Below are 11,383 nucleotides of genomic sequence, written 5' to 3'. Positions count from 1 at the left end.
CAGGCCAAGTTCAGCCCCAACCCTCGGTGTTAAACTCAACGATCAGGGGCCTATTATCGGAGCCCAAATCACGCCCTAAATATATATCTGGCAGAGTAAAGAATTACTGCGATAGATTGATAGCTCAATTGGAAACAGAAAAAAATGACGTACGAAATTATGAGACAAACACTTGGAAGAACGACTGAACGGAAACTTTTTAAAGACACTAAAGATAAAAATCGTAGAAGCAATCACGGTACGGACGTGGTCCTAGTAGGTTTAGATTCTTCTACAGTCCCTCTATGATAGATAGAGAGGATATAGGGACTGTGATTCTTCTTAGTAGTTTAGATATCACTACAGTTGAATAATTACAAAATGGTAATTTTGCATGACAATGTAAGGCTGTAACACATTTTAGCTGCCGTGTTTCCTGTTTATTCGAGCATGGATTCGATATACTAGTACCTAAATCATAACACCAGTGCATTGTCTTTTCTACCTCCATGCTCAGACATGCGACTTTTTTTTTCCCTAGCTCAACAGCATCGTACCATATAAAGAAACAACACAAGCACGACACCAAAATCTGTTTTCAGTCCAGTTTTTTCATACTATTAATTATTTGAGGGCACTGTTCCGTTCGGCTCTGATCGAACTGAATCGAACTCTGGCAGATCTCGGCTCTTGTTCGGCTCCCGACCGTGCGAATGCATTGGAGATAATCTCCTGTTAATCCGTTTGCATAATGTAAATAAAACGTGTTTAAAACAAAATCGTCGACAACCATTAACAAATAACAATTTAGATACCGAATTACAAACGGGACTATGTAGTTCCATAGCAATATAAACGTGAACATGTATTTTTTAATATTGTTATTTGACACTATATTTCGATGAATACATTGATTATGATTTAACATAACATGAAAAAGCTGTTTTTGTAGCACCCAACCGAGTATTCGTTCACTGGATGATTTAGTCTTGGTGCGTGGTTTCGTTAATATACGATCGTCTGATGACGAACGCAATTGTATAGTGCAATTTCTAATACGCATGCACGCTGGTTGTTCTTGGTACGTACAATAACGATCACTGCACATGCGTATTAGTGTTTTCGCAACAATTTTAGTTCATGATAAATATAATTTGATTTGGTCTACATTATGGGGTATGGAACAACATTGTTAAAAAAGATATATTTCCGACAAAGAAGCTCTCTAACAGTTACTAAGCACACTACGATAACAGACTATACATCATCTAAAACTTATAGATACTTATAGGCGGATACTGTAGTGCATATGCCGTACCAAAGTTTGTCAAAGAAACTACAAGAAGATCAATTTCTTGACTATTCTGCAATTTTTTAACACTTTCGATCATGCGAAGACCTGTGAATTGCGCAGAACGTTCGTATCGCTGTATACGAAAAGATCGCACCTCGGTTCTTTTCACCTGCCTTTGTTTTCAATCCGTTGTCGATGCATAACAAAAAACAGCACCCACACTTCATAAACACACATAAACTATACAATGGAGCCTCTGTCACCTGATTATGTAATCAAGAGATGTCTAGCTTTGTTCCCCAGAATGGTGGCAATGACCTCCACATGGTGCCAACTTATAATAAATTAGTGCATAATGTGCTTTTTTCGAAATCTCCAGTATTTTTACCTTTCTCAAACACAGTCAAGACAACAAAGATCTTAATGTTGTGCAATTTACATTGTTATAATACTGTGACAGATTCTTGAGGTGGAATATTATTCATGAGTTTGAAAACACCCTGCAGTTTATCACTTTCAGTCTGTTTTGTTTGAATAAAAAACTGTCAAATATATTATCAGCGTTTGTATAGATAATAATAAACACAGTCAACGAAACGTCACTATGTAAATTTTTCAATATTTCTTTCTTTAATATGAGGTTAACACAAAAGACAACTTTTGTTCGTCATAATGTAGTCACCGAGAAAAAATGTAGACATTGAGATAAATGTACGTGTGTTATTTTTACTCAATTTTGAACAACGATAAGTTTATATTTTGATTTTCCGATCACACAAATGCGAGGCTGAAGCAGGTAATGGTAAAAATTGTTTAATACAATCAACGCTGTTATAAGACAATTCCTGTTCACATTATGTTTAGACGTATGTACGTACGTATGCACTATTCACCAATGATTATCACGTGAAAGTTAACAAACAGAAGTTTATATAATTTACAGAAATAAACAATGGAGTTTATTTCAGGCGTTTCATGTTAGCTGTTCCAGGCGTATAGTTTGTTGTTGTTGTTGTTGTTGTTGTTGGCTAAGTGACTAACTCGTCGTCTTTTATGGGACCATCATCGATATGTTCAACGGGAGGGGGGCACTATGTAGAAATTTCATATTGGTGACGTACCTTGGAAATGGGCTATTTTTTAAGATTGTAGGTAAAAATATAGGTCATATTTTCTGTCCAAATACTATATGTATAAATTCAGCGTATAAATAAATATCTACAATATTTGAGCTGCACATGATACTTTTTTTTACAATAAACTTGGATCTACATGCAAGACCTAAATTTCCGCCCGAATTCCGTTTAAATATCGTTAAACTGTTCCGATTACCCCAGCGACGCCTTTCATGTCGCCCAGGCAACATATATATGCTGATTTTGTGCGAGCGTATTGAGTTGACAAACACAATGGCAGCAGTTGTATCATTTGGTATAAACATGGATTTAAAAAATTGCACATAAATATGGGTATTGCTATGTACTTGTTTGAAATTTTACTATTACTATTTGATATTTACCTATACTTTTTTTTTTTGGTATTTGCCTTTAAGTATTTGTAGTTTGTTTATTTTTTATCAATAATTTTAATATTTGAAATGTAAGCTTCAAACCAATTATGATATCATTTAGCCCGGGAAATTCTCTTGGTGGGGATAGCCGGGGGATAGAGGGCCTGTGGTTTGATCATTCTTTATTTAGACTGTTCGCGTGAATTTTAACGCATAAATGTTCAAAAACATGTTTGTTTTTTATTCTAAGGGAGTTGATAATAATTTGTTCTTCCCGTGTCTGCACATTTTTTTTTCACAAAATGTTTCAGACCCCCAAATTTTTAAATGGGCAAACCCTATTACCATGCCATGACCGTAGAGCGTAATCTCCATGCATGGACGTATATACGGCCTCGTGATGCCACTACCATTTCAAGAGACAAAACATCCTTTCTAAATTAGGAGTTGTGCAAATAAAAACAGGGAAAGGTTAACTGATTGTTGTTCTTACTAGTTACTATAAAATTAGCTGACAGAGAATAACTTTATACTGATTTTATCGCCGTTTTGTAAACTCTGTTTTTTGCGTGTAACTCTATGGAAGCTAATGTCCTGAGCTTGGTGCAAAAACAGGATTCAGCGATCAGTCCGTGAACCAATCAGAATTAGTTAATTTTGGCCAATCATAGCTCAGAAAATTTGTCAATTTTATCCAATGAACTGCTTAGTTAATGGACCTATCCCTGCGCGTGTTTCTCAAGACTGAGTGAATTTCCACCAATCCAGTGATCTGTTATAGCTGTGCCTGATTCGTGACGTAAGTAAAGCTATAAATAAACCGGGAAATTGCTGCTCCTAACCGACATTTTTGTGACGATTTTAGTGGTTGTGTTGTGTTTCTTTATCGCGGAAGAAGGTAAGAATTGTCCAAATATAACTTGAAACGTATGTTTATGTTGAATTTGGTGCAGTGTTAGGTAATTTTCATTGCGAATACATATTTGTAGCTAACAAATTTGCCCTCTTCTGTCCTTAAAAGCGGATATTTTGTGTAAATGGTTGGTCTTGCTTTCTGTGTCAGTCTGTTTTACTTGTCTTCGTGTTATAGTAGCTTTGGACGGTACTTGACCTATCGTATTTGAATCACTGCCGTTGGTTTCGTCACTACCAGACGTTTTGAAAGGAAAGGATCTCTTCGCTATGTGGTAGTTTTGTAGTTTGTGTAATTTTCCCCTTTATCGCTGTTTGGGGAGAACTGAAGCTGAGCCCAGTTTACTACGAAAATTGATTTAACACTGTTCAAGTGTCTGCCCTGTTATATTGTGTAAATTCGTTTTATCCCGGACTGTCAGTGGTTCCCAATTTTGGCGCTTTATTAAACTCGTTGAGACTGCAACTCTTTGATTTAAAATTCAAAACATTCATTGTATTGTTTACCGTAGTTTTCAGAAATGCCGGGAAAACGTACGCCGTTGTAGAGGTCAAGGTTCATATTGGTACGATTTCAACAAAGCATCCTGCCATGTTAGGCTTGCATTTCCACGGTTGTAATGTTTATTCTTCAGTACTATTTTTTTTTTTAACATTTTCAATGTTTTTATTTTGCAGTTAATTTTAATAATGGCACGTACCAAACAGACTGCTCGTAAGTCGACTGGTGGCAAAGCTCCACGTAAACAGCTCGCTACAAAAGCGGCTCGTAAGAGTGCTCCATCTACTGGAGGTGTAAAGAAACCCCATCGTTACAGGCCGGGAACTGTGGCATTGAGAGAAATCCGTCGTTACCAGAAAAGCACAGAATTGTTGATAAGGAAATTGCCATTCCAGCGTTTGGTTCGTGAAATAGCTCAGGATTTCAAAACAGATCTTCGTTTCCAGAGTGCAGCAATTGGAGCCCTTCAAGTAAGTTGCAGATTGAATTGTTCATACCTAATTGAAATTGTCTAGATATGGAAAGCCATTTTGAAATGGCTTCCTCTTGTTACTAGTAAATCAATTCACTACCTGTCTAATATTAGTGCAGCAATTTATAAACATTTTTCTTCTATTGCAGGAAGCCAGTGAAGCCTACCTCGTTGGACTTTTTGAAGATACAAATTTATGTGCTATCCATGCTAAACGTGTAACAATCATGCCCAAAGACATTCAGCTGGCAAGACGTATTCGTGGCGAGCGTGCTTAAACACTTTTCCCTTCCTGTTGACATGTTTTTATTTCATCCAAACTATGAATCACGTATATATTGAAATTTAAATGCTAGTTCCAGATGTCTTTCTATAAAAACCTATCGTATTGAAGGAAAACAAGTTCACTCACAGGTACAGGATGAAATATTTTATATTGAGTGAGGACTATTCATCCGTATTTAGATAGTACATAGTGAGTCAATTGATTTTATATTAAGAGAGAATTTGTACGTCTTAACTTATGACTATTGTTTTTGCTTTTACTATTGTCTTTATCTTACTTTGTGTTTTCTTTGTCTACTTGTCCTCTTTGCGTGTATGCTGTATATGACAGTTGTGTGCAGTACAGCAACTGTATTACAATATTCTTACATGATTTTAACCAGAACAGTGAAAAATATCTCCACACTGTAACTTCATACATAACACTATTTTAAAGAAACAATAAAAAACACCACTTCAGGAATTGCTTGTCTTTTTTTTGAAGTGTGCAGCCTGGGTAGTCAATGAAATAGAATCTTTGCATTAATTCTAAAATTATGGAGAAATGTCTGAGGGGTGGTGTATGAGTGAGATTTACTGTAATCTGCAGTTTTGAGCAATAAAGATGGTACCGAACAAAAAACAAAACCGTACATAGAAAATGTGGAGTCTTTTGTGCCAGTTTCAACTAAAAAAATGTCTAATTTAATATTGCAATGCATTGGCCTCATTTATTGCATTTTGCCAACTATTATTATAATGGAGAATGACTTGATTTAAACTGCCTGTGAAATTCCCACCTACATTTGTTTCTTTCTAATGCCCTAGAATGGATGTTTTACAAACTTGAAATGTACTAATACAAGTTATAGAAATGTCGAAAGTTTTACTGGAATGCTGCACCACTGTCTGAACCTTCAGGAGAATCTGGTTTAAACTTTTCTCCATTAAGCTTTCTCGTCCAAATTTTTTTTTCTTGTATTCCCAATATTTCTGGACATAAACCCTCATTTTAGAGCCAACATGTATGGTTTTCTGAAAGAAAGTGCATACTAAACTGCTTGATATAATGATAAGGTCTGATTGATGCCAGAATATGTCACCTGGGCACTATAAATGCAATTCAACTTTTTGTAATTTACTAATTGAACTGTTACTATGGCGACATAAATTGATCATAACATCAACAAACTCCTAATCATAATAGATGAGTTTTTGTGATCTATGGTGTCTTCATGAGCAACTGCTGGCAATGCAGGTCTTAGCAATTTTATAGTATATACTGGTACAGTTCCAGAGTACACCATATTCTACCTGGTTTCTTTACTGGAAAACTTTTGACCATGGCTTGTATAAAGAATGCTTCTCATAAATACTTCAAAGGTACTGTAAGCCTCTGATTATTAAAAAGATAAAAAGCCATTGCACGAAACATCTAGCTATCTTTAATAGTTACTTAGAACTACGATTATGAAATATTTTCTACTATTCATCTCTATTACTAAGGCCACTCGTAAGCGCCTAAGAAACCGAATCGTTACAGGCCTGGTACTGTTGCTTTGAGAGAAATTCGCTAATACTAGAAGATCACGGATGTGCCTGTAGGAAAGTTGCAATTGTTTGTTTCCAAAGTGCATCAATTGGAGCCCTTCAAATAAGTTGTGGAATATCTACCAAGGGTAAAATGAGATAAAATCCTAGTTGATTTTAATATTTGATAATCTATCAGTATTTGCAAAAGCCGGAGAATATTGCCTAAATATTACATAATATATATACATAATATAATAGTAATGAGACACTACTTGAGCTCCCTTGTCATAATTTGAGACATTTTTCATGTGAGTTTTATTTCAGAATTTGCATAAGCAGCTCTATGCATATTTTAACAGATATTTTGTCCGCAAATCCTCAGTGTTTCCTCCGTGCTATTTTAAATCCACTGCAAATTAATGCTACCCGCTGAATGGAATAATTTACTAGCACTATCATTTCATATTTTGTATTGTATTAAAATATTGTATTGTTCTTTTTCTAAATCTTTAAATATATTAATTCATTCTATAATAAATTGCTCATACCCACCAGTATAAATATAACAATGGCCTGGAATAATGGTTTCGTCATGTCTGGTTTGAATATAGCTGACCTTGACAGAAATATGTATGCCATGTCTCTCCAACCTGCCACTTGGTGGCGCTATAACACCCAGTAGAAATTTCCCAGGTGTCAATAAATATACATAATCTCTGGTTTTCAATTTTATTTAGAAAAATTCACTAAATTCATGCAAGATGTAGAACAATCAAACTCATTGTTTTCCTGCCAAGTTCGTAAACCTAAAAACATCAAAATAGTAAAATTAAATGTCAGTAAAAATAAATGGTTTTACATTATCTAAATTTGATCAACCACTTTTTACTGTCTATTAAGATACACTGATAACGATACTCGTTTCCAATGTCCAGATTTTGTGAATTTAAGTATATAGTGCATTGTTTAATAATATTTTGGGTATGATGCAAAATAATATTTCAAATCACAAATAATTCCAAAACCCATGCACTATACTTACCACCCTCACTGTATAATCATTATTATTGCAATAAAAAATTGTTGTGACGACTATACTTTACTAATTTTACTCAAAATGGGATACAGTATTATTTTGCAAAAATCTGAAATTTTTATTTTTGGGGAGCCTTTTCAAATCATTTTATCCACAATATTTGTAATTTTATGTGTATTTCATACAAATTGATAACATTGAGAGTTGTTCTGGATGGCGACATTCTGATTTAATCATGTTTATAGTAAATTATTTGATTTGCTTATTTAAAAAAAATTTTGATTATAGAGTTGCAACAGTATAAGCTTGTAATGAGCAGTAAAGTTACAGATTTAACCTTTTCACCACCAGTTCCCTCTTTTCATTACAATTTTACAACATAGTCTTGTTTATAGTCTACACTTCCCTTCAGAAGACTAGTACAAAAATAGCCAAATTTTTATTAAAAAAAAAAGTCACATTTTGGTAAATATTTCAAATTTGAAACGATGCAAGTAGTTAAAATTTATGAGTTTGGAAAGAGCCATCAAAATTGAACGCTAAATATTTGTTTTGGAGATTGTATTTATTGTATGAAAAGACTTTATATCCAGAGGAATAGGAGATCTTTTATCTGCCCCCAAACCATCTATAAATATATATTTTGAGAAATTCTTGTACCTTTAGTGAATAGATTAATAGGGATATGGGGTGCCCCTATTTTCAAATGGAATATGCTATAAAAGTCCTAGAACGTTTCTAGGAGTCCTACGCACCATGTGATAGCAGTACACGTGTGAATATTTACCTTTCGGGATTTGAAGTCATTATTCTCACAAAATTTGCATACCGAAATTGTGGCAAGTGGACCCTATATGCCAGATTTGCATAACGATAAATTTATGAATATTATATACCTTGGAAACCAATGACCAACAATGCATTACAGGTAGTTCAATGGGCAGCATGTCTGTCAAATCAGCATGTTTGGTGAGTTCTAAGTTCATACCCAACCCTTGTGGTTTCTTCTAAGCACAGCTGGTCAGTGTGTCATCCTTACTAGTAATGAAAGCCCTAAGACAATTTATGAGATTTAACCCGCGTAAATGAGTCAGACTTGGGAAACAGGACATTTAGTGTACTGTATATAAAGTTCTACAATAGAGCATTCTGATTGGCTGAGAAGCACTAGGTGGTTTTAAAGTTTTTATAATTAAACATGGGTTTGTTGACCTTATTGTGATAATGTAACACTACAGTTGAATATAATTGTATTGAAGACAAAGACACAGACTCGATTATTATTGACATGATACAGTAAATCAGTATGTAATAAGTAATTTATACATTTACAACAATACTTAAACATGAGCATATCATACTAGTAGAGTTCAGTTTACAGAAGTATTCAGTTTGTAGTGGTCTCACAGGGAAACCAGTCTATGAGACCAAAAATTTGTTTAGTTTACAGAGGTGTAATTTGGATTCTGACAGTTTTCTATATATGGAAAAGGCACTCAAAAAGAGAAATACATAATACTACATAGTACCCAGCAGCAAACTTCATATTTCGACTGCCTAGAACTGCAGAATATCCAGCAGCAATATTGTCTGGAACTGCTGAGTACTTGATAGCTATGTTGCATGTCACATTTACCACACACAATCAATTTTGGTCATCTGTGAATGTGTTAAACTGTGAAAGGTTTCATTTCACATGGAAGTTAAAAATGTTCAAGTTGGTAGCACATCAAATTATTTATGTGTTGTCACTCTTCTCTTGTATACGTTTCGCAGCATTAAAGCCAGCTTGTAATTCAGCCATTCTTTGTTCTAATGGTTTCTCAAGTTCTTTGTCAATTTCAGTTTCTTCACGAAAGGCAGCCCAAATTAGTATTGCACTAAGAGTTACACTTATCAATGCCACCCTCCATTTGGGTTGTTGATGTCGACTACCAAGGCTTTCATCAACTGTCCATTTCAAAGCTCCACTACTTGTATAAGGGATAGGCTTGTCATCGTCTTCTATTTGATTGTCATGCTGAGTCTTGCCGGAGCTGTATCTTGCAGTAATTGTTGACAAACCAAAAACTCTAAGGATAGACAAGAATTTATAGCCAGAAAATAAAAAAATGTCTGTCTAAAAACTTTATTGAAATGAAAGATAGCAGTCCCTAGTTTGTATGCCAGACTTACAATCAATTTGTTGTTGATTACCAGGTACATGTATTTATACTTATTTTGTAATTTACAGGTAATTTAACAACCTATACATCATCTGATATAGACGAATATGTAAGGCATACACCGTACAAATGTTTGTCAAAGATTAATTGATAGGTAATATGCAAGATAAATTATTTTTGACACTTATTCTTAAAATAGATTAAAATCAATTTGATTGTATCTATGTGCCATATAGTGTTTACAAAACAAAGAGCGAGAGAGAGAGCAATCAATTATAGCAATAATGAACTCAAAATGGACAACAAAAATTAAAGTGACATGGAAGTTGTAATTTTAAATTAATATTGTCTAATAAATATCAGGCATGTTCATCCAATCTGCATTCAAGGCCTAAAGCTCTTACAATATCAGAAATAATTTGTCCTCCAACAATTCAATTTCAAGATTATTTACATTTAACATAGCAAAGTAATTAACAGTAGACTACTGTAAACAATATGATGCCATGTTGTCAGCACTTAGTGTTGAATCTTTACAACTGAATTGGTGACTAATTGAATAAAGTTCCAGTGGGACAGAACGATGTAGTTTTTCACTTCCTCCTATTTTTTGTCGATACCAATCAAATTGCAGGAACGTAAGACAGCCATCAAAGAGTAACAATATATGGCAGAGTTTATTTGTTTGTTGACATAATGTGTGATAAGGTGCTGGCAAATTTTCGCCCAATGTTTAGCATTTTTTTATTTTTGCTGTCAATGCAAATGCGACTTTGATTGATGGTGTTGCTTTGACCACCAAAATTAATATTCATTGAAACTCATTGCAAGAAGGCGTGAACTTTGCTAATTCGTTCTATTGATCTTGCCGACGAGACATACACTATTCTGTCAGGCGTTAGTGAGGTCTGAAACCGTTCGGCCGACAAGGGCCTACTCACACCTACATGTCATGCTAGGCCCACAAACACATAGTTATTTATTTATGCTAATAGTACAACAGCATAGTCAATATGATTGGTCACAGTTGAAATATGCAGATTTCACCTTTAAATCACTGACCTCTCAATCGGGGCCCACAAGCTCTCCTGTATTTAAAACTCGTTAACATACTAACTTTGCATTAATTCATGTTTTTGCCATATTTCTTCAAATTATGTATGTACAATTTTTTCTCCCAAATTATCAGCTAACCATTTTTAAATGGGTAATCCTTAATCATGGACCTTGACTGAAGAAACAACTTAAAAAAGCAGACCCAACTTTTGTTCGGTCCGAAAAGCACAGTCTTTCTATCACGAGATAGAGGGACTGTGGAAAAAGTAATCATTGTTGAGGCGTCAAACAACACGAATAACACATACACCCTCGTAACATTGAAGATGCGCTTCGCTGAGGGCGATATATCACAAGCACTTCTTCTATACAAATTTCGACATAGATCACTAAAATGCAATGTCAATGAATATGTACCGTCACATAATGGATCTATGACCAAACACAAGTCGGTGCATTTACCTGTTTTGAATTAAACATTCGCCGGGAAGGATTTTTCTGACAAAACGTGACAAAACTGTTGTAGACATGGACGACGCCATATTGGTTTCGGTGATCTACAGTTTGCAGCATGTCGCAAATTCAAATATCGTCATTTTCATTAAATGAGTAGGGATAATGCAATTTGACATAATTTGGAAATAAACAGTATAGTATATA

General features: G+C 34.6%; 2 protein-coding genes across 2 annotated transcripts; one reads left to right on the top strand and one right to left on the bottom strand.

Moving 5' to 3' along the window:
• The first annotated feature begins 3,570 nt into the window (after positions 1–3,570).
• LOC100372209 (histone H3.3A) lies at positions 3,571–5,595 on the top strand. Its single transcript, XM_002732401.3, has 3 exons — positions 3,571–3,681; positions 4,374–4,667; positions 4,819–5,595. The coding sequence occupies exons 2-3, from the start codon at positions 4,386–4,388 to the stop codon at positions 4,945–4,947; spliced, it is 411 nt and encodes a 136-aa protein (XP_002732447.1). The 5' UTR covers positions 3,571–3,681; positions 4,374–4,385; the 3' UTR covers positions 4,948–5,595.
• Positions 5,596–8,779: 3,184 nt separating this feature from the next.
• Positions 8,780–11,287, bottom strand: LOC100372606 (ubiquinol-cytochrome-c reductase complex assembly factor 4-like). Its single transcript, XM_002732403.4, has 2 exons — positions 11,186–11,287; positions 8,780–9,574 (listed from the first exon to the last, which is right to left on the bottom strand). The coding sequence occupies exons 1-2, from the start codon at positions 11,263–11,265 to the stop codon at positions 9,241–9,243; spliced, it is 414 nt and encodes a 137-aa protein (XP_002732449.1). The 5' UTR covers positions 11,266–11,287; the 3' UTR covers positions 8,780–9,240.
• Positions 11,288–11,383: the final 96 nt, after the last annotated feature.

The sequence above is a fragment of the Saccoglossus kowalevskii genome, chromosome 8 (assembly GCF_978046115.1).
Source record: "Saccoglossus kowalevskii chromosome 8, keSacKowa6.1, whole genome shotgun sequence".
NCBI lineage: Eukaryota > Metazoa > Hemichordata > Enteropneusta > Harrimaniidae > Saccoglossus > Saccoglossus kowalevskii.
Note: the sequence above shows the minus strand (reverse complement) of the source record. Positions and strands in the feature narration are given on the sequence as shown.